We start from the raw sequence: 26,987 nt of genomic DNA, 5'->3' as shown, positions 1-26,987 counted from the left end.
GTTCGGGGCCCCGCTGCCCCCCGCTCCCGCCCTTCCGCCAGCGGCGACACCGGCTGACCCCAGGACACAGCCGGGGGGCCGGGGTACCGCGAAGGAGAGGCCGGTGCCGGGAGATACACCCCCCGCCAAGCCGCGGGGGACGGCGGCCGCCATCGCCGGTGTCCGCCAAGGCGGCGGGGACCCCCCGCGGCCTGACAGCCCCTGGGGGAGGGGGCAAGCCCGGCTCCGAGACCCCCTCAGCGCACGGCAGTAGTTACCCGGCTGCTGCTGCCGTCTCCGTGCTCGCTCCCCCGGCGGCCCCGGGTCCCCCCGGGCCCCGGTCCTCCCGGCGGCGATGGCAACCTCCTGCTGCGGTGCGGCGACGGGGATCGGCGGGAAGCGCCGCGGTGGCCCGACGGGGAGCGGTGGCGGCGCGGCGGGGGACGGGGCGAAGCGGAGCGCGGCGGAGAGGCGGAGGCGGCGGCGGCGGAGGAGGAGGAGGAGGCGGCGGCGGCGGCGGGCGGCGGCGGCGGGGGAGGCCGGCCGCGGCCTGGCCCCGGCCCCGATGTGCTGGAGCGGGAGGCGCGGGATCCCGACGAACTGCCCTCTTTCAGCCGGTGGGAGGAAGACGAGGACGAGGGGCCGGAGCGGCCGCTGCTGGAGCGGTACATGATGGCGCCGGCGGCCCGGGGGTCCCGGCGGCCTGCGCGGGCACCCCAGCTCCTCTGACCCGGCCCCCCCCCCCTCCCTCCCCGGCTGCCGCCCCCCCCCGCCCCCCGCGCGTGCGCGCCGCCGGCCGCCCTGCGCGCGCTCCCGAGCCAGGCACCCCCGTGCCCGGCGGCGGGGGGGCGGGGTGAGCCCGGGCCGGGGAGGGGGCGGGGGGCGGGAGGCGTTGCTGGGGGACGCCCGCACAAAATGGCGGCCGCCCGTCGCCGGTCACGTGTGTGGTGGGGCAGGGCCGCAGCCTGGCGGGAGGCGGGTGTTGTCGCCGTGCTCGGCGGAGCGAGGCGCCGTTTCCTTCCTTTCCTCCCTCCCCGCTTCTGGTCCCCGGTGGCCCGCGAGGGGGATGCGCTCGGCTGCTCCGTCCTGTTTGCCTCCCCTCCGGGGATTCTCCCCGCGCTGCCCCTCTCAGCCCTCACGGTTTGGGACTGAAGGCGGTGGTGGGGAGGGAGAGAGGGAGCTTCGCCGGGGAGGGCCGGGAGGCCGTGGGGGGCTTCCCGCTCACGGAGGCTGAGGGGAGATGCCGCGGGGCCCTGTGGGCCTGGGCCAGGCCTTGCCACAGCTTAGCGTGCCTGTGGTGACCACAACCTCTAGGTTGAAGCCAAAAGCAAAAGGGCTTTGGTTTGGTTTTTGGTTTGTGTTTGGTTTTTTACCCCACACTGTGCCTTGGAGCTTGTTGGAACTGGTGGCGTCCCTAAGCAGACGTGTGTTCAGGAGCAAACCTTGGCTGCTTGATGAGGGGATGCTGAGCCTGAGCCTCCTGCTCAGAAAAGTTCTGAACAAATTTCCTTGCTGTGCCTGCCGGGAGCTGGGATGCCATGGTAGGAGAGGAATTGCTTCCCTCCTCACCTGAGCACCCGCTACCGACCATGCTTACTGCAGGCAAGTGAGTATGATGGTTTTGATTCTCATAAGTGAAGCATGAAAACACTTCTCTTATTTCATGCTGGGGGCTCTCTGTGGTGAGGAGGAGTAAGGGTGTTTTCAATTAACTGAAAAGGGCTAGCAGGAGAAAGAAATGAATGCAGAGAAATTAAGGTTCTGATAAAATTCTTTCCCAAATTCCTGAACCTTTATATCTTGTTTAGAAACTGGGAGAAGTTACGTGCATTAGATTGTATTTTGTTATTAGCTAGATGCCATGTGAGGGCCTGCATTTGAAGACCCAGACAATTTTTGCAGACTTGGGTGAAATTTTTCCTGTGTGTTTGGCTTTTTTTGGAATATACTTGCTAGAGCATAACACATAATTTGAAGCATAGTACTTACAGCAGTGGCAACAAAGGGCAGCAGTCTGATGGGTGGGGGTCTGTCTGATACTATAATAAGGTATTTCTGCTGGGAGCGGTTGGGTCCAATTCTGTATTAAAACCAGCTGCCCCACCTTGACATTTTCCGAGTGAGTGCACCACTACGCAGGCTCAGGAAATATGCTCAGTTATGCCAATCATCAAAATAAGCACGAGCTATATAAAGACTATCTTATTTTCCGTTACCGCTGTCCACTCCTCCCCCTTCTCTCCTAAGGTTGATAATGTTTGTCAGTGACCTTAATTCAATTTTAAGTATCCTGGGATAAGAATTTCATCTTTGAAGATGCCCAGCAGACTGGTGATCTGCTTCTGGTGAGAGCAAAACACAATGATGGTGGAGGCAATGGGTGCTCAACCTGTTCCAACTAACTACCCAAAGCAGCAGATTTGGTGATGCTCGGAGAGGCACAGAGTTGTGCTTTATGATAACTGAAAAGAAAACCTGATGTTTTTAGTTACATAGGAATTCCCTCTCTAGTTTTGTATTGTAGATCACGTCCAAGTAGTTTATCGCTAAGAGGAATATACTATTATCCCAAATGTGTTCTGTTTCTTCATTAAAAGGAAAAACATGTTTTCATGCATTATTAGTGTCAGGCATCTGCGTCAAGCGCTCAGTTTCACCAGCTGAAATAAGTAAAAACAGCCTAGCAAGAGGGAGAAAATGGACTTGTTAGGTTTTGTACACTTCTTCCATGCTGTTGTTTTCTTTACATCAGTTTTAAAAAATGGTTTTAAACCACAGTTTGGTTTCAAAAGTCAAGAGTAAAAAGCCACAAACCCAAGAAACCCAGCAAATTCTTTATTTTTTTTCTGACAGTTTTATGTAAAGTTGTGCATATAATATCTAAAAGCTTTGCAAAATACCAGAACATGAAAATATTTTCTAAATTCTTTTTGCCTTGTATCTAAAAGAGGTCCACAGGAGATGTCCTGGTGGTTTCTGGTGATAGATTTCAGCAGCACTTGGCTGGTAAAGGAATCCAGATATCAGTAACTAATCTGAAAGTTCATTAAAATGTGTATGTGCACACCAGTAAGTACATTGCTCAGGAATGGTAAAAAGGAAGCAAACAGTAGATGTATTGTGGTGTTGAAAGGGTTCATAAGAGGAAAAAATCCATTTGTTGGAGAAAAACACTTGACTGACTAGTGCTCATTAGCATTTTGTAGCACCCTGTCATCTTACTGATCATGGCTTTACAATTACAGTTTATGAGCACATTCTGTAGTAGTTGTACTGTCGTCTTTCAATCACGTGCCTTACTGAGTTAAGTTTTTAAAGGGACATAGTGGGATTCAGTTAAATTATTCCTAAAATGAGTACCGAAATTTGGGCCCGATGGTGCAGAGTAAATTGAGAGTTTTCACGTCTTTGCAAGAGCAAGCACTGCAATTTGTCTGGAGGACTGAAAATGTCAGGCAAAGTCCTTATTTGCTTTGCAGAGTTTTTTGTAATATGCCTGTGCCTGGTGCTCCAGACTCTTACTGGACAAAGGAGGTGCCAGTCAGTCTGCTCTGCTACAAGTTCAGCTCCCAAACTCCTCTTTGGAATTCCAAAGCTCATCTTTGAACTTGCAATTACATGCTGCTTGAAGAGATTTTTAGCTAATTGGATGCTGAGGGCAATGTTGGGGTAATAGGGTGTCTCTGAAGTCACAGGAGCAAAGAACGTTGAGAAAGAAAAGAACAGAATGCGAAAAAGTAAGCAGTAGCTCAGTATGAGCAAGTAAACAGAAATCAGAATTGAAGTTAATTTGGGCTGGACCGTTAGGTTAAAAAGCAGTACAGTAACAGAGACAGCCGTAAGACCTTGATTAAAATTTTTTACCTTCTTACGTCTGAGTCAAAACTAGATCCAGGGGTGTGAGACAACCATGCAGCATTCCCTCTAATGTTAAGTGGCTGGGCTACTAGTAAGAACACAGACAAGTTGTGGTTTTTTATGACAAAATGAGTGCTCTCGTGAGAAGGTGCTGAGGAAGGTACTCCTCTGTTTTCTGAACTGTGCATTAATCTTTTCCCCTGTAAAACAGGGGAAAACATGTGTGTTGCGTCTTCAGGTCCAAGCAAAGCAGCCTGTTCATGAAAAATTCTGGACTGAGCCAAGTAATCAAGCCTTCCTTGCCCTTGACGTCATGGAATTTGAGGATGGTTCAGCTGATAGCAGAGCCCTGGCTGAGAGCGCAGAAAATGCGTCCAAACAGACAACTGCTTTCAGAGATTTTTAGATTTATAATTGCAAGGTTGATATTTCTGAATTTAAGGCTTGTCTAGGCTGGCTTCTGTTTCAGCTCAATATTTACTTTTAGCTGGGAAGTGGAATGGGCATGCAGCCTACACTCATTCCCTGACTCCGAGTCCTGGGAGAGGTATTAAGTAATCTGTTACAAAATAAACTTGTAAGAGAAGGGGGGGCAGTCTCCCTGTGCCAGATAGCTCTTCCTCACTCTGAGTGTATCAGTCTAGAGTGTTCAAAAACTCCAGATAATAGACAATGAATAAAATCTGTCCTGCATTGGCCTGTGGGGGTGGATTAAATTAACTCTGATGCTGGCAGGTTTTTTCCATTTTAAATGCTCTGATTTTGTGATAAATGTCAGGTGTATGATTATTTATAGTGCGCAAGGTACTTTGTAAGCAATATACCCACAAGCCTGTACTCTGTGGCGCACATCTTAAATCTGTCCAATATATAGCAGTAAATGTCATAGGCAGCAATATTCAGGAAGAGGGGAAATAGCCAAAAGGAAGCACAAAAAGATTTAGATTCTTGCCGTGCTCCTGTTCAAATGTACTTATGCAAAACAGGCATCAGTGCTTTCAGATCAGTTAGGGTGGTTTGGTATTCTCCTAAGGTTCCTTGTTTTTTTTAATACCCTTTATGGTTGTTTTCCCATATGAGCGATCTCCGATAATGCTGTCTGAAGCAAAAAGGGATCCCTGGCATCTGAGAGTTGTCTGTCTTTCAGCTGAAGTGGAAAAGTTCATGGTTTTGAACATGAAGAGGTTAGGAGAGATGAGCAAGCAGAATGCAGCACGTGAGAAAGGAGAACGCTAGAATGCAATGTGGCTGAAATGGAAAAGCTCTGAGGGTGATTAGTGAGAGAGAGAGAGGATGGTCTTTGTCCTGGTATCTGAGAGCTTCTCTGGTATCTTATTAGGTCAGGGAAAGTGGTTGGTTGGGGATTTTTTTTTTTTCATTTGGGAATAAATAAGACATCAGAACCACGAGATCTGAAAGTTTCAATTGTGTGCAGCTCATGCTCCAGCCTCACACATCCCCTGTTTGCTGTCTTGAGAGTTTGCTGCTTTCGCAGCACTTTTTTTTTTTTCTTTTTTTTTAAGGGAAGCTTCCTTGAGCAAGGAGGACATAAAACTTATTATCAAGGCCTCTATAGGAAAGTTTGTTCTAGAAACCTTTGTATGACCTGTGAGAGAAAGAGCAGAGTGGCCAAATACACACAGTGGAGAGTATCAGTAGCCAGATTGGTCATGAAAAGGCAGCCTTGCAACTCTGACGCACAGGCAAAGATTACTTTCAGGGCTGTGAGAAATCAGAATCCTCAGAGACAAGAATTAAACAAGGAGATACAGATAGAGGTTTAGGAATACTGCGCTGTCCTTGTGCTCCTTTCAAGGAAACTATGATTAGAGGGTACTGTGGCCTCTGAGCTCGTGCTCTTATCTCTGCTGTTTCTCACTCCTGCAGCCAGATCGCTGTTTTCTCAGACAGGAATGTTACTGGTATTTTCCATCCTCAGCACCCCACTGGTAACGCTTCTAAGCTTTAGTGTACCTCTGATGAGCTGCGTGTTGGAAGTAAAGTTTTCTACCTGTGATGAATTATTTACAGGGATACGCTAATTTTCCCTGGCAAGAGAGAGAGTACTGAGGGGAGGGTTTAGGAAAGTGAAGTATCCAGAGCATCTGCTATAAAATCACCAGTATCAGCTAAAATTGCCAGATGGTGTGGTGACGTTTGCTGCACGCTCCTGTTATTGCAGAACAGGCTGGAGGGGATGATGGCTGGATGTCCTCTCAGGTTTGTTTTCTCCTGGCTGGGAAGTTTGAGTGTTTACTCACCACCACCCCCAGTGCAATGTGCTCTTGTAGTAAAGACTGAATGTCACCTTTGGGGATGCTGCTTGCATGGGTGCGTTTATGCTTTGGACAAATATAGTCACCAAGCACAATATAGGTAAAACTGAGTGGATTTATTTAGCTTGTGTTATTCAGATAATTGTGCTAGGTTGATGTAATGATCTGGCTTTACACGGCTGTTACTGCCCTAGGAGAGCTCTGCCACTGTGGGTAAACAGAGATATCATTGGCAAAGAATGCTGTAGGCATAAAACACGCATTTATACCCACACAAGTACTGCTTGGGCAGTACCTGCCAGTGCTGCCTTCTGGAAGCACAGTGGTGCATCGGTGTTCCTGCGCCGGCTGCCACTGTCATGCTGCCAGGCTGTCACCTGCGCTGGGTGCGCGTCGGAAGCGCTCACAGAGCACCAGGCACTGTGGGCCAAAATTGATAGGAGAAAGAGGGGAGGGATAAATAAGGTCTCCAGAAAGGAACCAGAGGAATTTTGGGGAAAATCACATTTGTTGAGGAGCAGGGGCAGCGTGTGTTTAAGCCGTTTGCTTCTCCTTATCTCAGCCTCGTCCTTTGGGCTGAGTCCCTGACCTTCCCTGGCTTTGCCATCTACCTCCCGGCGGGCACGTTGAAGGCGGCTGAGCTGGAGCTGCTTGGGAAGGGATGCCAGTCGCTCCCATGGGAAGGGACGACAAGTGTTCCCAACCGTAGGGCCCCTGTGCGCCGCCTCCCCGGCACCCTGCGGCCGGAGCCTCGGGCCTGGGCCGCCGCCGGGGCCTGGCGTTCCCGCCTCCCAGCGGCGTCCCTGGCCCACATCGCCCGGTTTGACTCTCGCCCTCGTTTCGGCCCCGTCCCGGCCCTGCGGTGTCCTCCGTCCCCGGGCAGCCGCACCGCCCGCCCGCTGCCGCGCGTCCTCCCGCCCTCCAGGGGGCGCTGGGCGTGTCCCTGCGCCCTCTCCTCCCCATGCGGTGAGAGCGGGGAAGGGACGAGCCGAGGTACGGCGGGGGGCGGGGGTCAAAGTTCGTCGTGCGGCGGGAGGGCGGCGAGGGGTTGGCTGTTGCCAGGCTGGGCCTCGGCCAGGGGTTTTCCGCTGCCGGGGCTGTACCGGCGCAGGCCGGCGGGGGGGTCTGCCATGACAGGGCCCGGTGCCCCGGCTACGGTGCTGCAGTGCCCCCTTCCTGCCTGTCGAGCCTGCGGCCCTCAGCCGCCCCAGGCTGGAGGTGGGACCGGCTGGCGGGAACAGAGGCCGCTGTAAAGCCGAGGCCTGCCCGGGCCAGGAGGAAGCCCGGGGGGGTTCCTCGGCCCTGGCTACCCTGGAGGTACCGGCTGCTAATCTGGATGGGCCCCGGCATTCTCCTCTGCCGTCTGGATGGCGTTTAATGTTACACACTGCCTTAAGGAATCATGGGAATTGTTTTGAAGATGGAAATGTAATTGATAGATTATTGTTTAAGCAGCTGAAAATATTTTTTCAGAGTGATCAAGGGAAAGGCAAATGCTTCCTGATGTTAGTTTCAAAGGATAAACTGGCCATGGGAAAAAAATCGCCCTGGAAATAAACAGAAAGCTTTGCATTCCCGCAGTGTTGAGGTCCTAGGGTGACTTAAGGGGACAAACAACATAATTTATTTTAAGCTGGTGCTTGGTCATTTTGTAAAGTAGATGATACAATAGCAAGTGTGCAGTAGCAGGTCCTGGACTGCGTGACCCAGGAAGTTGCTTCTTGTCCTATGTTCATCTCTTATCACAGTCCGCCTCGGACTGGGGCTGTACTTTCTTAATTTTGTACCTCGCTGTTTGTTTTTTTCTTTTCTACCCTAGGAGCTCCGGTCTCTCACATTTGGTTCCCAGCAAAGGATGGAGAACATCCTGGCTGGTTTGTGTGGGACCAGCCCAGAAGATCCACTCCCTGTGTGGGTTCATGGCAGCGTTGGTCATTGCTTTAATCAGCTGACGTTAAATGTGATTCCTCATGTGCTCCTTGCAGTGGTCAGTGCCTGCTTCCTTGGCACTCCAAGGTATGACAACTAACTTGTCTAGCTCTTGATTGTGATGCAGGACTGGAGGTGGGGTGGAAAGGCTGAAAATTAGATCTCCCTATAATGTGCTGAATATGTAATTAGAGAAGGACACGATATTATAGTGCTATTATATGTGTCAGCATCCATCCTAATTCAGAGTACTGTGTATAGCTTTGGTCCCTCCATTGCAGAAGGGATCCAGAAAGAATAGAGAGGGTAGTGAGCATAAAATTACAGAAAATAGTTCAAAAGAATTTCAGTGGATGAAATTCCCAGTTTTCCCAATTCTCTGGGAAAGGATGTAAATCCTGGGAGAGGATATAAATCCAAGGTTGCATGGAAGATGTATTTAAGGTAATAAAGCGTTCCGGGAAATCAACAATTATTTTTCTGTTTATACTCTTCTGAAATACATAAACATGGCAATGTTCATTGATATTGAAAGGCCACAAGTAATGAATCAAGTGATAATGAAATCTTTTGTTGAGCAATAGATTATGGACATACACAGCATCACTGAAAACAACAGAGATAAAAATAATGTTTCTAGTGAAAATACCACAAAGACAAGAAAAATCAAGGATCAGAGACATGACACAGATGACACAGAATTTGATCATCCAGAATTTGTGTTAAAGAGATTAGATATCTATCTTTTTTTTTGTTTTTTGTTAATCCTCAAGAACTGGAGTCTGATTTGACCACAAAATATCATAGTTTGAAAAGAAATTTCTGTAGAGAAATGCTGTTCTTTGGTAGTGATACCATAAGCCTGCAATTAAGGACTCTCTAAGACTCCATTTTGGAGTGTTAGAAAGCAGGCATTCTTTATTGCAGCGCTGGGCGTACAGGGGATCATTCCATCTAGTGTGCACGCCGAGTTAATCAACTACAAAGATTATAAGCACTCAGAATATACATATTCGTTACATTGCCCAGAAATTATTAACATATTCATATTATCACCTAGAACTCATTAATATACGTAAATGTCCTTGATGCATGCGCATCTGTGTCCATTGGTAGTCTTTCAGGGTCCTCTGGTGGTCGTCGATAGTCTTCGTCACCGTGTCCGCTGATTGAATTCGGTCTTTGTGCATACTCAGTTCATCTTTTGACCTAGTTTGCAACACTTGTTTTCACAAAACTAGCTTATTCTAGCATCTCTCCCTATCTATTCTACTCAAAGATAGAATGCCTCAAGGCTTCCTTTTGTCAAACTAAACCTAGCAGATGTTTACATCCGCTTATAAAGCATTTCAAACTTAGCTATGTTATTCCAGTAAGGAGGGAACCATATGTTCTTTTTAACTCAGTATCAGTAAGGCCTGAGCGGCCTTCCACCCCAGTGTTTTGTGCTGTTCAAGGCTACTGTATCACCAGCTACTGTATCAGTAGCATCTGAATCTCTGGTTTTGATCAGATACTGAGCTATATTGATCTGTTGCAGTTTAGTGGTGCCTGCAGTCTGAAAAAGTTACAAATCTAGGGAGGTGAATCCAGGAGGTTAAGTAAGGGTGAACTGATAAATAGAGGAAGAGGAGAGGAAGGAAGGAGAGTACTGACTGAGAGGTGATAGAATTTCAATTGTAATTTTTTTTTTCTACTCTTTCCTCCTCTAGATCTGGCTCTGGGGCGCCTTGCAGGCCAGGCTGGGGATGCAAAATTGCCGCCTCCTTCGTACTTGCTGGCCTATTCCTTGCTGATACCGTCCCAGCCACCATTTCTCAGCAGGAGCTGGGCCCTGTGTACCTGGAAGTGCTGGCCAATGGCACTGCTGCTCTTGCATGGCTCACCCACAGCCTTGCTCTTCTCATCCTCTGCAGGTCTATTCATGGCTCTACCAGGGGCCCTGTGGTCCTGGCTCTCCTCACCCTCTTACCCTTACCTTCCTTCATCATCACACTGGTGTGGTACTACCAAAGCAGGACAGCTTGGTCCCCTGCCCACCCTGGTGCCTCCTCCAGGTTCGCCATTCTCTGTCTGCAGCTGGCCTCTCTGCTTGTGTATGTGATCGGTTACCTCTTACCCACCACTGGCAGGCAAGACTTCCTCTCCATCAATCGCTCCTGGCAACAAGAGCAGCTCATCTCAGAGCCAGGGATCCCAGTGCCTGATCAGCAGAGAGTGGCAGAAGATGGTGAGAGCTGGCTCTCACGCTTCTTTTATGTTTGGATGAACCCTCTTATGAAACGTGGCTATCAGTGGAAGCTGAACCAGCCACAGGATGTCTATGTGCTTCCTCACCAGCTCCAGGCTGCTAGGGTCTGTGATCGGTTCTACTCCTGCTGGCAGAAGAAGGCAGCTCTGCACCAAGTAGAGGCGGAGACGGTGTCTCTTACTAGCCCAATCATTGCTGGAAATGATGGGAGTAGCAATGCCCCAGATGACTCTCACCATGCCCAGGAAGCTGTGCGACTCCTCTCAGTTCTTCATGCAGCCTTTGGGCTTCGTTTCTACTCCCTTGGACTTCTCAAGCTGGCCAGTGGTCTGCTGGGTTTCTCAGGTCCTCTGCTTCTGAACCTGCTAGTGAACTTCATGGAGTCACGGCAGGAGCCCCTGAGCCATGGGGTGCTCTATGCCCTCGGGCTCTTTGCCGGCTCCTTCCTGGGTGCTCTTTTGCGGAACCAGTTCAGCTATGAGGTGAACAAACTGATGCTGATGGTGCGGGCTGCCATCATCTCTGCCATCTATCGCAAAGCCCTGCGTGTTGGCAGCACTAGCCTTACCCTCTTCACCGTGGGTGAAATTGTCAACTTCATGAGCACGGACACCAGTAGGTTGGTCAACTTCTGCCTCAGCTTCCACGAGGTGTGGAGCCTCCCTGTCCAGTTTTCCATTACCCTCTACCTCCTCTACCAGCAAGTGGGAGTCGCCTTTCTGACAGGCCTGGCCTTGGCACTGCTGCTCGTGCCCATTAACAAGGTCATAGCCAACCGCATCATGATGAACAACAAGGGGATGTTGAAACACAAAGACATGCGGGTCAAGGTGAGGAGCAGCCGGTGGCTCTCTGAGTTTGTTACTATGTTTTCTTCCTGTTTGTCTCTGGAACATTGGCTTTTTGGCCACCTGCCATGATCCCAAGCAGATTAATTGAATCACAACTGCTGGGAAAAATGCTAAAGGGGGCATGCGCCCACACACACACTTGGTTCAAAAGTGTTTCAAGGTGATGCAGTTTTGCCAGCCACAAGATAGCAAACCTCTAATGCTTTTCTTGCCCCCTGGGCTAATTCAGATTCCCTTGCAGGTTTCTTTTCTGTGTGTAAAAGTTAAGATAGGACTCCTGATTGCTTCCTCTAGAGATGCTTCCATCCTACTACTCCAGTAATGCTATCGGTGGTGAGGTGGCTTGCAGTCTGGACAAAGGCAATGATAACGGACGTAGTGGTTTTATATCACTGCAGTTTAGCACCCTCTGTCATCTTTTCCACTGTTCTGTATGTTTGCAGTGCCATCTTTCTTCTTGCCACATGTCAAACATTCGATTCCCACCTTTTAGCCTTGTATCTCTAAAGTGAGGGAGCAGCACTTTCACTCACCATTTCCATCATGCTTTGGAAGCATGAAGCAAATCAGCTCCATGTCAGAGCTTTAAAAATATTTCTTTTCCCAACAGAAGGTGCATCTAGTTGTATGGGGTATGCTGGACCTTTTCCAACTATTCTAAGATTGGTTTGCTGAGTGAACTCTCGCTTTCTAGCTTTCTTTAATGCCAGGTAAAAAGACACATCTCAGCTTGCTCTGCACGTGCTGAGCTCAGAGCAGGAATGAGAGGACAGCATGCCACAGGGACACCCGAGCTCCTGGATGTAGGCCAGTCAGGCTCTGGGTACAGACTAGCTGTGTCATGGCAGCACCAGGCCTGAGAGTCAGGTGTTGTGATCTCAGGGTGCTGTCAGGCCAAAGTAGGTAAATGGCATCCAGGCTGGAGCTAGTGATTCCGCTCATCCCTTCACCTGTGTTGCACATCGTTCAGTTGGGAATTAGTGTAATATTTTACCTTTTCCTGAGCCGTACACAGCACAGGTAGCTGAGGAAGCTGGTGAAATGAGTGAGAGCAAAGTTCCCAGTAGCTTCCACTTGAGTTTATGACTTTGTTAACAATAAATGGTTCCCGGTATCTCTAGCCTGGCACTTCGCAGGAGGCAACTGCAAAACTGGCCCCAGTCCAGGTGCCTAGCTGGCATTTGGTGCATTAGGCAGGCACTGGTTGCTCTATGTGCTTTTCCTTTTTACCTGCAGCTAATGGCAGAGTTCCTATGTGGCATTCGTGTGATCAAGTTTTACACCTGGGAGAAGCACTTCCGCACCAGGATAAATGCCTGCCGGGCTAAAGAGCTGCAGAAGTTACGAGCCATCAAGTACTTGGATGCTGTGTGCGTGTATCTGTGGGCAGCACTGCCTGTTGTTGTCTCCATTGCCATCTTCATCACCTATGTCCTGTTGGGTCACCAGCTCACTGCCACAAAGGTGAGAAAGTAGTAGGAAGAACTTCAACCTTGTCTTGTGCAGAGGACAGTCTACAGTGGGGCTGCAGTCCTGAGGCATCTTTTTTGGGAAATAAACCCAGCCTGTGTCTCCCCACAGCTCTTCAGGCTCTTGCTGGTGAAGCTGTTTGGAGAATACAAGAAGCAAGGGAGGTGCTGCCTCCAACTCATGGCTGTTTCCTTACCCATGCAGGTGTTCACAGCATTGGCCCTCGTTGGGATGCTCATTCTGCCCCTCAACAGCTTCCCGTGGGTGTTGAATGGGACCTTGGAAGCCAAAGTTTCTCTAGATCGAATCCAGCGTTTCCTTGAACTCGTGGACCAGGACCTGGAAGCTTATTATGCCCTAGGTAATGGTGAAGGATGCTCCTGGGCTTGGGACCCTGGGCAGGGAGCATTCGGAGTAGAGAGCTGAGATGTGAGGCCCAGGGGCAGTACTGGAGGGCAACTGTCTGTCACTCCATGATTCAAGATGTTCTATTGTCAAAGGCAGAGTGAAGGCACTTAATTTCTGTAGAAAATGGGAGACAAGACTATAACATTCACCTTTACCAACTGTAGGTCATTGCTTGTCCCCATGGAGCCCTGCTTAGTGTCCCTTTAGAAGCTGCTGCTCTCTCCTCTGTCCAAAGCTCCTCTGACATTGAAGTCATCAACAACCTTGGCTTTGCCTGTCAGAAAGGCTTGAGTGGGTGCTCCTCTCCTGAGCCATCTTAGCTCTCTTCCTCTCCTTCCTTGCCTTTGGCGAGGTCCCTGCCATTCTTTTGCCTTCAACAACCAGGCAATCAGGCCCAGTCAGCATGGGTTCATGAAAGGCAGGTCCTGCTTGACAAACCTGATCTCCTTCTATGACAAAGTGACCTGCTTGGTGGATGAGGGAAAGGCTGTGGATGTTGTTTACCTGGACTTTAGTAAGGCCTTTGATACGGTTTCCCACAGCATCCTCCTGGAGAAACTGGCTGCACATGGCTTGGATGGGAGTACTCTTCACTGGGTTAAAAACTGGCTGGAGGGCCGGGCCCAGAGAGTGGTGGTGAATGGATTTAAATGGAGTTGGTGGCCACTCATGAGTGGTGTTCCCCAGGGCTCGGTATTGGGGCCAGTTCTCTTCAATATCTTTATCAGTGAACTGGATAAGGGGATGGAGTGCACCCTCAGTAAGTTTGCAGACAACACCAAGTTAGGTGGGAGTTTCAACCTGCTTGAGGGTAGGATGGCTTTGCAGAGGGATCTGGACAGGCTGGATCAATGAGCCGAGACCAATGGTATGAGGTTCAACAAGGCCAAGTGCCAGGTCCTGCACTTGGGTCACAACCACCCCATGCAGTGCTACAGACTTGGGGAAGAGTGGCTGGAAAGCTGCCTGGTGGAAAAGGACCTGGACGTGTTGGTCGACGGCAGGCTGAATATGAGCCAGCAGTGTGCCCAGGTGGCCAACAGCATCCTGGCTTGTATCAGGAGTAGTGTGGACTGTAGGACTAGGGAAGTGATTGTACCTCTGTACTCAGCACTGGTGGGGCTGCGCCTTGAGTGCTGTGTTCAGTTTTGGGCCCCTCACTACAGGAGGGACATTGAGGTGCTGGAGCATGTCCAGAGAAGGGCATCGAAGCTGGTGAGGGGTCTGGAGCACGAGTCTTATGAGGAGCAGCTGAGGGAGCTGGGATTGTTTGTCCTAGAGAAAAGGAGCCTGAGGGGAGACCTTCTTGCTCTCTATAACTACCTGAGAGGAGGTTGTAGCAAGGTGAGGATTAATCTCTTCTCCCAAGTAACAGGTGATAGGACAAGAGGAAACGGCCTCAAGTTGCGCCAGGGGAGGTTTAGACTGGATATTAGGAAAAATTTTTACACAGAAAGGGTTATTAAACATTGGAACAGACTGCCCAGGGAAGTGGTTGAGGCACCATCCCTGGAGGTATTTAAAAGATGGGTAGACATAGTGCATAGAGTTATGGTTTAGTGATGTTTTTTTTGTCAGAGTTATGTTGATGGTTGGACTAGATGATCTGAAAGGTCCCTTCCAACCTAGGCAATTCTATGATTCTATGAATAATAAAATCGGGTTATCCTTACAGGGTCTCTCTGGCAGCCAGCAGGTCACCATGTGTGTCTAGCAGGAGCTGGAGACGGGAGGGCTGGAGGAAGGGTTTAAGGGCAAGTCAGTAGGCAAGTGTCTAATTTTGTGGCTGGGTCAAGGGGATCATGGCGGTGCCCTGTCTGTGGTCTCATCCATTTGGGAACAAAGCTGATAGTATTTTTTACACCAGGTGCCTTTAATTTTCTGGCCTTCTCATAGTAGTGCAATGCTGTTCTGCTTTTCTCTTGCAGATAGCCCTTCAGGTACTGCTACTGCAGTGGAGATGCGATGTGCAGCCTTCTCATGGGCACCAGTTGAGGAGGAGAGCACCAGAGAGCCCTTATCCACAGGCACTCTGCAACTGCACATTGAGAACCTGTCAGTGAGAAAGGTGAGCAAGGATGCACGGGGTAATGGAGAAGAATGGCACTAGAGAAGCCAAATAATGGAGCAGGGGTGACATGTTTTCATGTTTTTGTGGTCTTATGAGCCATGTATATATGTGTGCCTCTTCTCTTGGTCAAGAGGCACAGGACACATGTCACATCTCTCAGAGCCGAAGGGTACTGAAGGAGATCCAGGCATGGCTTACAGACAAGAGATGAACCAGCTCCCTCTGCTTTCCACCACTGCTGCAGAAGAGGACTAGGCAGGGAACACAGCTAGGCTCCACAGTTAACTCTCCTTGCAGACTTGTGTCCTGCCATATCAGCAGTCTGGTTAACCCAGCAACTGTACCCAGCTCTGCTGCTGAACCTGTGAGATAATCCTAGTTTAAGACAACAGTCAGCTTTCTTACAGGCTACTTGTGGCTCAAGAATCTGGACAAACCACCCTGTATTAGCGCATCAGGTTGTTCCTTTTCATTTCCCTTTGCAGGGAATGCTCCTGGGGGTTGTTGGGAAGGTCGGCGCTGGCAAAAGCTCTCTGCTTGCAGCCATCACTGGAGAGCTCATTAAGTAAGTAGCCTAAAGACTCTTCCTTGTCTGGTCCCTCCATGCCACGGCAGGCAGGGACGATCCAGTGCTATCCCTATTTGTTGGACATTTTGATCTGCCAGCAGTTCTCCTTTGTTGCCCTTTCCACCCACTTCTGTGCTTGCAGACAAGGTGGACGAGTGTATGTTTGTGACCTGGAGCAAGGATTTGGTCTGGCCACGCAGGAGCCTTGGATACAGTTTACCACTGTCCGTGAGAACATTCTTTTTGGGCGGGAATATGATGCCAGGCTGTATGAGGAAGTGGTGGAGGCCTGTGCCCTCTCTGAGGACCTGAATGTGAGTACCTAAATTGTAAACCTGTCTGGGGGTTCTTGGCCAGCTTTTGCATCCAGCCTGAGTCTCACTGGGAGCAGTTCTCACTTTTTCAGCTAATAGACTGCTTTTCCAATGTCCCAGTCACACAGGGTTACTCTCATTACCAATCCCAGGCCATACTTGGTCCCTTTTTCTTTTTCTCGTGAAGTCACTCTGGTAGCACTTTGTATGGTTTCTGCTGCTGAGACAAAAGCTCTTGATCCTGGGAAAAAGAGATGTTCTTGCAGAGCTGATGACTGCTGGGTTTTTCAGGCAGAACATATAAGTAGCTGATGCTTTTTTTGATCAGAGGAAACTTCCCATGGAACTGGAAGGGCTGACTCTGTGGTCCGTCAGTAATACAGATATTCTAGGTTTGAGGCTTATGGCTATATTATCCAGTAAACTTGGTTGTTGTATATGGTAGAAAGCTAGCCTTCTCCTCCCAGTTTATAACCTGATGCCTGATTTTCTGAAGTGCCAAGCATTAGGAGCTCCTGTTTGCTTTGGCAGGAGCTGTGAATACTCTGTAAAGCAAGGTTTTTATTTGAGAGGTAATAGACTATGCATATGCTACAAAATCAAGAGGAAACTGTTTCCAGCTACTGAAACTCTGTAGTTTTTACTGCTAAACTATTTGGATGGGTCCTGGCATGATTTTGGTGCAGGCACAGCTCTTGCTTTCCCAGAAAATTCCCAGGCGCAATTTCAGGGTTATCTCAGACCAAAAGTTGCTCTCAATGTGCGGTTCAGATGCACATTCTGGATACCCTCTTCTGGAGTATAAGAGAGTTTAATTGCATAAATGCCAAGTTTGCCACTTGTCTGCAGTATAGACTGTTGCATTGTATAATTTCTGGTAAAGTGTCACCCTAAGGAATTACTGCCAGAGGCAGGAGAGGGATCCCAGTGTTCTGGTTTTGAGTTCCCAGTAGTTTTCTGTCCCTTCTAAATGTTTTTTCTGGAATGTTTCAGACTTTACCAGCCGGTGACCAGACAGAGGTTGGTGAAAATGGTGTGACACTCAGTGGGGGACAGAAGGCTCGAATAGCCCTTGCCAGAGCTGTTTACCAGGTAAATGGCAAAGCAGTCATGCTGTGGCAGACTGTGCCCAGTGCCAAGTCAGATGTAAAGAAGCTGGAAGCACCCAGCTGTACAATGTGCTCTGGCAGCACATCTTAAACTGCATTGTGCTGGCCTAAAGGTGCTGGCAGTGTGCCACACAGGCACTTGCACTTTTCTCTACAGCACTGCCTGCTCCATCAGGGCCAGCAGCTGTATCCTTGTGTTTTGTCTCCCTCTCAGGATAAAGAGATTTACCTCCTTGATGATCCCCTGGCTGCTGTTGATGCAGACGTAGCCAACCATCTTATGTGGAAATGCATTCTTGGAGTACTCAAACACAAGACCAGGATCCTTTGCACTCACAGGACGGAGTTTTTGGAGAAGGCCGATGCCTTGTTGTTGATAGACAACGGCAGGATAGTTAAGACAGGTACACTGGCTGTCTTCTTAGGCATTCTTTTGTGCCTCTGTGCTAGTCTTGGAATGGCTTGAGCAAAGACAGACATAAAGGAGTAGGATTAACTAGCGTGGAACACAATGATAAGGAGCTTGAGGACAGTGCATGTGAGGAAAGACGGGATGGAAGGAAACGTGCAGATGCACAAATAAACGGGACAATCCTAGAGGTGGGGAGCTGATAAGGCAGAAGGCCACAGCAAGTTCCATGGAGCGGGGCCTTCAAGGGTGCAGGTTCTGTGAGAGAAAATAGGGAAAGTTATGAGAGAACAAAACTGGGCCATTTCATAGCAAGAGGCAGTGAGTAGCTGGCATCTGTTCCTCAGAGACTCTGAAGCATTTGCGCATCTCTCTTCTCAGGCACACCAGCTGATATCCTGCCACTTGTGGAAGCCTTCCCCAAGTTCAAGGATACGGACAAGAGGCAGAAGGATAAAGGTCTGTACCTGGTGAGCTTGAGGGTGGCTGGGGCAGCACAGCTCAGCTAAGCACTCAGACAGAACCTGTACCTGATGGCTGCTGGCCTTAGAGCAGAGCTCCCACCACCTTGCTCTGCTGTGGCAGTGCTGATCTGTGGGGTAGTGTGTACATAGAGGGAGAAGAGGCCCACATATTGTTGGGGATTGGTCTGGAGTAATATTTGAATCTGTTGTTCCACTTGTGGTCCAGGTTTGGATGAAGGTCTGCCAGGATTGGGGCACCTGTCTTGAAAGGGGAGAGAGGAGGGAAGAAAAGTCTCCCTCATAGCCTAGACTTGCTCTGTTCACAGCCAGGAGCAGCTGTGGGAGGAACTTATGTTGCACTGACCTTTGCTTTTGCCTCCATTCCCACAGCCCCTGAGGAACAGAGCCAAGAAGAGACTGTAGAGACAAAGGCAGAAGAATCAACCCAAAACAATCATCTCATCCACAAGGAGGAAGAGAAGAAAGAAGGGGCAGTGGCTTTTCAGGTGTACAAGGCATATTGGCTGGCAGTGGGCAGCTGCTTGGCATTGTCCATCCTCTTCTCACTGCTCCTGATGCAAGGTGAGGCAGTGGCTCACCAGCACGTCTCTGTTTAGACATTCCCCTCGTTCCCTGGTTGTGTGGAGTCTAGGGAAGAAAAGAGGCCAGGGGTTTAATCAGTCTCCCTGCAGCAGGAAGACCCCTTTTCGCCAAACAAGTAGCACAGTTGGGAGGGGGCACATGTGGGAACAGGATCTGACAGTCTCACTGCTGCAGTTGCATGTCTGCTCCTCTAGCACTGTCCTGTCGCTGCTGCAGCTCAAGGCTGTTCCCGGTGTAGAATGAAGGCAGGGGAGGACTAGACTTGGCAGTGAGACAATAACAAAAGTTGTCCAGCAGCTTCCCCTCCAGCTTTTCTGCTTCATTTTTGCATATTTGAAGGTTGGATCCCTCTTTATGCTGTCTGTCTTTCTCTGTAGCATCCAGAAATATCTCAGATTGGTGGCTGTCACACTGGATTTCCAGCATATCCCAGACAGCAAATACCTCTGTGATGGTCTGCTCAGCTTCCCCACCTTCTCCAGAGCTGCTTCTCTTCTCCATTGTTGGGCTTGTGTAAGTGAATGCTGGTCAGGAGATGCCAAAGGAAACTGGAAACGCACTCCCATTTTGCCCTTAAGTGCATTTCCTCTGAAGATCCTTGTTGATAGCAGGGATAAACTGACCACCCCACTGCAAAGGATCTGTGTGTCTGCTTTGACAAAGAAAGAGAATCAAGATCTCTGACCTGATGAGGTGCTCAAAGGGCTTATTCCTGGGGCTGATGGATGACCTCTAGCTGCATAGTAATTGGAGTGTTTGTCCCAGCATGCCAAAGGGGTGGTCTCTCACAGGAGTATCAGGTTGAAGTATCCTGGTTTCCCCTTGAGTATGCCCCTGGGCTCTCATACCCTGTCTGTGAGTTTACTGTCATGGAGACCTTGGCAGATTCATAATCTTCATCCTTTTGTGTTCCAGCTCCCCCATTCAAGCTCTGGACACCACCTCAGTCCCTTCCAATGGTTCGCTGGATGTGAATTTCTACCTGATAGTTTATGGAAGTATTGCAGGGGCCAACTCCCTCTTCACCATTCTTCGGGCCTTCCTCTTCGCTTATGGCACTATCCGTGCTGCCACTGTCATTCACAACCGACTGCTCCAGAGGGCTCTAAAGGTAATAGTCAGAAAGCCCAGGACAGGCTGGGGCTCCTGCAAGTCACTCTGCCATGATGTTCTTTTCATAGTTGGGAGTAAGGGTTTGGGGGGTGGATTAGGGTTTTTACTTGTACTAGCTGATGAGCTCCCTGTAAGGACTATATCCAAAAAGGGCTGCACCACAGCCAGCACAAGGGACCAATGAGCTGGATTGCAGAATGAGTCTTGTAAAGCTCATTCCATTCCATGGAGGGGTGTTTTATGTCTGCCACATGCATCTATTCACTCATTAGCCTTAGATGTATAGCCCAGATGAGGGCCAATTGAATCAAAGTAGCTTTTGCAGGATCATGAGCTCAGATTCAGATGAGATTGGAAGGAGTCATTAAGCAAGATTTAGGGCTGATGCTGGCGTGTGCCGGTTAACTTTCTTTAGAATATGGGCTTCCTTGATTCCTCAGGCTAGAATTAGGATTAGAGGATTGGAAGATAGGATTAGAGGCTAGGATTAGAGGATTGTCTCACTGGCTACTGGTGGGCCAGTATAGGAGCTGAGTGACTGCGATCTTGGTAGCGCCATTTGCCACAGAAGGGCTCTTTCCTTTTTCCACGTGAACAGCATGAGTTGTTTGGCTGTGGGTAGATGCTGGATTTCTTCTCCAGCTGAGGAAAGGAAGGGGGCTGTGGTGGCCAGCCCTTTGTGGCCTTATCTCCTTCCCTTGGTGCAGCTCTCCTGGGTGCTGTTCTGTGGCTGGATCTTGCTGCAGCTGACTGACTTACTTTCTGGTTCCCTTGTTGCCAGGCCACAGTCACCTTCTTTGACACCACACCAACTGGACGGATCCTGAACCGCTTCTCCTCAGACTTGTACTGCGTGGATGATAGCCTGCCATTTATTCTCAACATCTTCCTGGCCAACATGTACGGGCTCCTGGGCATGCTGGTGATAATCACCTATGGCCTCCCTTGGATTGGTCTGGTCTTACTCCCCCTGGCTGCCCTCTACTTCTCCATCCAGCGCTATTACCGGCGCACATCCCGGGAGCTCAAGCGTCTTTACAGTGTCACCCTGTCTCCTATTTACACTCACTTCTCAGAGACCCTCTCAGGACTGAGCAGCATCAGAGCCATGCGGGCAACCCAGAGGTGAGTGGAAAGAAAGAACACCCAGAGAGCCAGAGCTCTGGCTTTATAGACTAGGGCCTTCCTGATGTGGGGCTGGTTATAGGATGGCAGGAATGCCCCTGGTCTAGGGCAGAAGGAATGGAGGTTGAGTGGTGCGATCCTCTGTTGTGCGCCTGCCAGGTTTGAGTTGGAGAATCAGCTGCGCCTGGAGGAGAACCAGCGCTGCCTCTTTGCCAGCAACACTGCGATGCAGTGGCTGGACATCCGCCTGCAGATGATTGGGGTCACTGTGGTTACCGCTATTGCAGGAATTGCCATCATCCAGCACCAGAAGCAACTGGGAAATCCAGGTAGGCTGCCAGGGATTGTTCTGTGCCCACCCCTAGGCTGTGGCCTAGGGATTCCTCCTCTCCTAGCCCAGAGGTGCACATCTTCTTACACTGGAGTAAGACCCAGAGCTCATACTCCATGTCTCTCTACAAGACACCCACAGTGTAGTGCTTCAGTTTCTGTCCCTCCTCCCATGTGTCCCCATCCTCGAGTGGGATCCCAGACTCCCTTGTTTCTTTGTTGTGTTACCAAGATTCCAGCTCCTTCCCTGCCAGTAATGTTCTTGCTTATGCTTTTGTCCTCGCAGGACTTGTGGGCCTGGCGCTCTCATACGCCCTGTCTGTCACAAACCTGCTCTCAGGCCTCATTTCCAGCTTCACTCTGACAGAGACCATGATGGTGAGTGTGGAGCGGACAGAGGAATACACCACAGACATCCCCATGGAGCCCCAGGATAAACTTGTCCAGGTAAAAGCTCAAATATGTTCTCAGGAACCGGCCCATCTTCTGGCTCTGTGGCCTGCGCTTGCCTCCTGGGGAGATCACAGGGTTCCAGTGAATGGGTGGAAGGCCCGAACTCACAGAAACCACCTTGATTGTTCATCCTTTACCTGTTCATTCCCTGAATGAATCTCTGGCAGGAGTTGTTGAAGGCTGGAATGATGGGAAGGGGTAGGAGAGCAGAATGGGTGATAGGTCCAAGCTAGAGAGAAAAGTCTAGGAGGGGGCTGAAGTTGGAGTTGGTCTGTGTGTTTAGGTCTGGTCAGAAGCCAAGCAAATATCCAAAGGGATGAATGGGGCTTGGCCTGTGAGGACGTGGGGCTGAAGATGACAGCAAGTCACAGTCATACCCTGTCTCACCTGTGTACCCCTCTTAGGTTGCTGCTGACTGGCCAAGCCAGGGGCTTGTGGAGTTCCAGCAAGTGGTCCTGGCCTACCGAGCAGGCTTGCCCAATGCACTTGATGGTGTGAGCTTCACAGTTTACCCTGGAGAGAAGGTGGGGATTGTGGGTCGCACAGGATCTGGAAAATCCACCCTTTTCTTGGCCCTTTTTCGCATGCTGGAACCGAAATCAGGCCGGATTCTCCTGGATGGTGTTGACAGCCAGCTGGTGGGCTTGGAGGAGCTGAGGTACGGAAGGCTGAGCGGAGTGGAGGGCAGCCGGGGGAACCCAGAGGCTGAGAGCTGTCAGTGGTTGGATGCCAAAGGGAAGAGTAAGGAGTAAAGGGCGTCCTCTCATGGCATCCTCTTGTCTGATTGTGGCAGATTCTTATGAGTTGCTCTGTTGTTTATGAACAGCTGTGCTAAGGAAACCAGGCTGAATATGTGACCCATGTCTCTGCGCCTCTAAGATATGCAGCAAGCCAAGACAGCCCACCCCAGGAAAGAAAAAAAAAAAAAATGAGAGGCCTTTGCTTTTCTGCAGAAGCCATCCCATGAGCCCTCAGCTCTCGTTTGCTTGCAGATCTAGGCTGGCCATCATCCCCCAGGATCCGTTTTTGTTCAGTGGCTCAATCCGAGAGAACCTGGACCCTCAAGGAAAACGGACAGATGCTGAGCTCCACGAGGTGCTAGAGCAGTGTCACCTGCGGGATGCCATTACTCAGATGGGTGAGTCTGAACCCAGCAAGAAGCAACTGGTGAGCCCTGGTACTGGGAGAGGGGAGAAGGCCTCAGCTCAGTCAGGGAGCTGAGGAAAAGGGGCCAGGTGGATGCAGTAGGGAACTGATTAGGTGAGGCCATGCTAGGACCAGGATGGGAACAGGTCAGTGTGACTCAGTGGCATTCCCTGAGATTTAATGGCAAGGAACTGGTGGGAGATGTATCGGGTGGTGGGATCTTGCTGATGAGTCTAGGCCCTGGTGGATGTTAGAGAAGAATCTGAGAGATAAGCCAGCCCCTAGTTCTAGGGGACTGTGGCGTCTCCGTACCAGGTGTCGCTTCTGTCCAAGCGTAAAGGCTCCAGTTCCCAAGGCTTGGGCCTGAGCAGGATCTGGGTTTTGAGTGCTACTGGGAAAACCCCAGACTTGGGGAGGTGTCTGGGACCTGGCACAGAGCCTGGTGGATTGACTGCTGAGCTTGACCCCTGCAGGCGGACTGGACAGCGAGGTGGGAGAGAGGGGAAAGAGTCTGTCCGTGGGACAGAGGCAGCTGGTGTGTCTGGCAAGAGCCCTCCTGACGCAGGCCAAGGTGAGTGCCCCGCTTCCATCGGAGCGAGGGGGAGGGAAGCTGCTGATGACTGTGTGAGGACAGCACAGCAGAGCGCTCCAGAGTTGGGGGTGTGATGGGAACAGATGTCCTGTGCTACCTTCTTGAGCTGTTCCTAGGCAGGGATTGGGGTCTCCTCTGTGGTGCTTGGGAGCTCCCTTCACTCTCTGTCCCTGGCAGGTGCTGTGCATCGATGAGGCCACAGCCAGCGTGGATCAGAAGACAGACCAACTGCTGCAGCAGACCATCCGCCAGCGCTTTGCTGACAAAACTGTTTTGACAATTGCTCACAGGTATGGAGGAAGCAGCACTCTGTGCCTAAATTCATCCTACCCCACTTGCAGGGAAGTGGTGGCTGCACCTGCCATGCCTGGGCCTTGAGTTGAACAGGGAGGTCTCCATGATGAGGCTTTTTAAGTGCAAAATGCTGCACCTTGCCTATTTGCCTTTTCTGCTTTATTAGCACCTGGATTCTGGGAACAACTGGATGTGAAAATGCTGTACCCAGAAATCGGGGGACAGCAAAGGCCAAAATGCCGCATCATATGGCAGATGGCACTGCCTACTGGGACCGGGGCAGTGAATCGGACCTTGTGGTTCTGCCAAATTAGGTCAAGGAGCAATGGAAGACTATCCTACAGACAGGTGCAGCATGGGAAACCCGAGAAGAGAAGGTGTCTTTGGCTCAGTAGAGGGCACTGCAGGACAGCCGGTGGTGAAGGGCTGTAGCCAGCTCCTGGCCAGGGAGGCTGAATGCTGGCTAGTTCTGTTTTCCAAACCTGTGAGTTTTGGTTCCAGCCTGTACCCAGTGCCAGTAGGCAGGGCAATGCCCAGGCAGGACAGGGCAGCAGTGTTTGTCCCACAGCTGGGAGATATAGTGTGAGAGTAGGGGCAGTAGATGGTTTCAGGCGGAGGGAAGAGGGCAAAACATGAATACTGTGGATACTGAGAAGGGATGGGTTAGCATTAGTCAGTGCTCCCACACTTGCCAACTGGAGGACAATTTGGAGGAGGATTATGCAGTTGTATGGAGGGTGTTTTCAAAACACAAAGGTTACCACAAAAATAAAAATCAAATGAGCAGGTGGCAGGGGCTGGTGTCCTGCTGCACAGAAGTGGGAGTGATGGATGACAGGCAGGGTGGGCTGGGCCTGGCAAGTTAATCAAGTGGGTCTTGTTAAATACATCAGATAAGAGGGAGGGAGGAGGGTTTTGAAGGGAATGCGGTTCCTACATTAGGGATATTATGCATAAATAGAGTAGAAAGGTAAAGGCATTGTGGGCTGAGGTGTGTGTTTGGGTTGGGTGGAGAGAGGCCACCTCTGGTGGAGGAGTAATTAGAGAGGAGAACCGTCAGAGGAAGGAGTGGCATTAGACAAGGCAGCAAGACTGGGTTGAAGATGGCCCCAGCCCCTCTTCCACTGTGATGAAGGGAGATGGGGACGAGCAGTAAGAAGGGAAATGTGGTGATGGGGTTGTTTTGTACCCATGGTTCTTCCATGCCATTCAGCTTTGGGTGAACCATTAATTGGATGGGTGAAATCTAGGACTGGAAGGGACTCTCAGTACTTGTCCGGGTCACTTCCAGTGCTACAGCCTGGCACTCTTTTGGGGATGGATGTGTAACCAGAGTCCTGAACTCCATAATGCTTTTTACCTGCTTAAATCCTGTGCAGTGTCTTCCCTGTGACTTGCAGCTTTGTAGGGCTGTAGTTTGGCACCGAACAGTGCATGACTGTGCAAAGGCATTCCTGCTGCCCTGTCTTCCCTCCCCAGGGCCAGAGGTTGCTGCCCTGCTAGCAATCTGGGCAGACCTGGGCGCATACGTGTGCTGCGGGTGCTGTGGTTGGTAGTCTGGCAACTACAAATCCACTGGTGGTGGCAGCATAAGCAAAGATGGCAGACTGCTGGGGAATGGCAGCTGATGCACAGGTCCATTTCTGCTGCCCTCAGGACGTGGCAGGTGAGGAAATGTGGGGCCAAACAGAAGCAACTCAATAACTTTCCTGGGGGGACAGAGACATGTTGTGCAACCCCACAATGGGGCATGCCCTGAGCTTTCCCTTCACAGAGCTTCCCTCTGCGCTCCTGGTGCCCTGCCGTGCCCAGTATCTGGAAGGCATCACTGTGCTCTCCTAAGAGGTGATGCGTTTCAGCAGTATGCAGAGGCTCTCTGGGGAGCTGGACTGCAGCGTGTCCCTGAGTGCACAGGGAGAAGCTCTGCAGATCCTGGTGCTGGGCATGTTTTGGGCCACCCCTTAACAGCAGGGTAAGCAGTAGCCAAGGTTTCTCCTCAGATTCATCAGTGTGTGTCCTGGTGTTTGCTGTCCACAGGCTGAACACCATCATGGACTGTGACCGCGTGCTGGTGATGCAAGCTGGGAGAGTGGCAGAGCTGGATTCACCCACCCGCCTAAGTAAGAAGGATGGTTCCTTGTTCCAGCGCCTCCTGCACAGTGGGCAGCAGTGACCTCCCTCCTGGCCTGAGCCCAGGCAGCCTTCTTGGCTCTGTGTTTGGCTTTCCTCTCGCCTCAGCCACTGGCCCTGTCCCTGCAGGGCCAGGAGCTGCTGAGGTGATGGAAGGGGTTATTCTTGCTTGCAGACAGTGATTGTGTGTCCTCAGGGACAGGAGCATGGCACTGTGGCATTTCCTTTGGTAGGGAAGACGGGAACTGGTGTTTAGGGCCGTGCAAGCCTGGCTGGTGGGATACTGCTCCCCTGCAAGGCTCCCCTTTGAGATTACAGAGGGATTTTTTGCTCACTGAAGAATCACTGACTCCTAGTCTGAGATTTAGTCTCACATGTGCAATTTAAAATAAAGTGGAAACATCCTTGTGAAGCTCTGTTATTCAAGTCCCCATCTCCTTTTCTCCTCAGACACAGACTTCTTTGTGAGATACAGGAGTGGTTCCCTTTCTGCACAAAGACAACCCTACCTCCTCCCTGCTTTTTTCAGGGGACACCGACCTCTCCAAACAGCCCAAAAGGTTGCACCCTGAGACCTTGCTTCTCTCCCTCCAGCTTACATTGGAGAAGGCCTTCCCCTGAAGGGCCAGAATGGGATTACATTAAAGGCCTCTAAAGCTAGTTTATCTCAAGACCGCTTTTCCAAGGGAAAATCCCTATCCCTCCTGCCCTGCTCCCAGCTGCACAAACCCCCCAGCTGTGTTCAGTTATAGGATCAGCTTGCTCTTCCCATGGGCACCCTTGGACTCAGTCTTGGGTTTTCCCCTCCTCCCCAGCACTGAGGCAACACCTAGCTGATACACACCTTTGCTATGCTGTCCTGAGGCAGCAGGTCCCTTTCCTTTCCCTGAGGATGCAGGAGCCATCTCCACCCCTGCAGCATGGGGTGAGGGCATGGGGCAAGACAACTCCTGTGCCATCACCTGGATTTGCATTCTTGAGGGAAGTGATGGAGATACTCGTCCTGAACAAGTAGCTGAGCAACCTGATCTAACTGGATCTGCTGAGATTAGGAGGCTGGTGTCCAGAGGTCCCTTCCAACCTAAATTATTTTATGATTCTCTGATACACTGTTTCTGGGCTTGTATTCGTTTTATTTGATAAAGGTACATCATCCATCCATGTATTAAAAAAATAATCTTTCTGATGACACCCCAGTCCCCTCTCCCAGGTCTTCCTCCTGGCTGAGTGCTCACTCCTCTGTC

The 26,987-nt window shown here is 50.5% G+C and overlaps 2 protein-coding genes across 9 annotated transcripts in view; one reads left to right on the top strand and one right to left on the bottom strand.

The window, feature by feature from the left end:
- The window catches only part of ZNF318 (zinc finger protein 318), a 28,586-nt gene extending 27,854 nt beyond the window's left edge, over positions 1–732 (bottom strand). For both annotated transcript variants that reach the window (XR_008465286.1, XM_054194317.1), the window contains exon 1: positions 258–732. Coding sequence is in view for 1 of the 2 variants with exons in the window: in XM_054194317.1 (XP_054050292.1) it covers positions 258–650 (393 nt within the window). In the remaining variant the exon portion in view is untranslated. The remainder of the gene's footprint in view (positions 1–257) is intronic.
- On the top strand, positions 525–26,151 carry ABCC10 (ATP binding cassette subfamily C member 10). Of its 7 annotated transcripts, none has more exons than XM_054194320.1 (23): positions 525–644; positions 7,933–8,129; positions 9,755–11,123; positions 12,381–12,608; positions 12,819–12,975; positions 14,951–15,090; positions 15,579–15,658; positions 15,804–15,975; positions 16,969–17,067; positions 17,299–17,488; positions 17,875–17,952; positions 18,348–18,539; positions 18,938–19,073; positions 19,476–19,671; positions 20,455–20,798; positions 20,958–21,127; positions 21,415–21,575; positions 21,986–22,239; positions 22,574–22,719; positions 23,201–23,298; positions 23,497–23,609; positions 25,093–25,279; positions 25,651–26,151. In XM_054194320.1, exons 2-23 carry the CDS (start codon positions 7,969–7,971, stop codon positions 25,672–25,674), a joined length of 4,695 nt encoding a protein of 1,564 aa, XP_054050295.1. In that variant the 5' UTR covers positions 525–644; positions 7,933–7,968; the 3' UTR covers positions 25,675–26,151. The 7 variants fall into 7 exon arrangements, with proteins under 7 accessions (XP_054050295.1, XP_054050297.1, XP_054050298.1 ...); XM_054194322.1 differs by lacking the exon at positions 525–644 and adding an exon at positions 7,017–7,106; XM_054194323.1 differs by lacking the exon at positions 525–644 and adding an exon at positions 7,158–7,430.
- The last annotated feature ends 836 nt before the right edge of the window (positions 26,152–26,987 follow it).

Source organism: Rissa tridactyla, chromosome 3, assembly GCF_028500815.1.
Source record: "Rissa tridactyla isolate bRisTri1 chromosome 3, bRisTri1.patW.cur.20221130, whole genome shotgun sequence".
Taxonomy (NCBI): domain Eukaryota; kingdom Metazoa; phylum Chordata; class Aves; order Charadriiformes; family Laridae; genus Rissa; species Rissa tridactyla.
The sequence above is the reverse complement of the archived record's forward strand: the minus strand, read 5'-3'. Positions and strand labels throughout refer to the sequence as shown.

Coding starts and splice junctions, on each gene's coding strand:
- ABCC10 (XM_054194318.1), top strand. CDS start 7,491: ATGTTACACACTGCCTTAAGGAATCATGGGAATTGTTTTGAAGATGGA. Junction 17,953..18,347: donor CAAGAGGCAGAAGGATAAAG/GTCTGTACCTGG, acceptor CCATTCCCACAG/CCCCTGAGGAACAGAGCCAA. Junction 23,299..23,496: donor CCCTCCTGACGCAGGCCAAG/GTGAGTGCCCCG, acceptor TGTCCCTGGCAG/GTGCTGTGCATCGATGAGGC.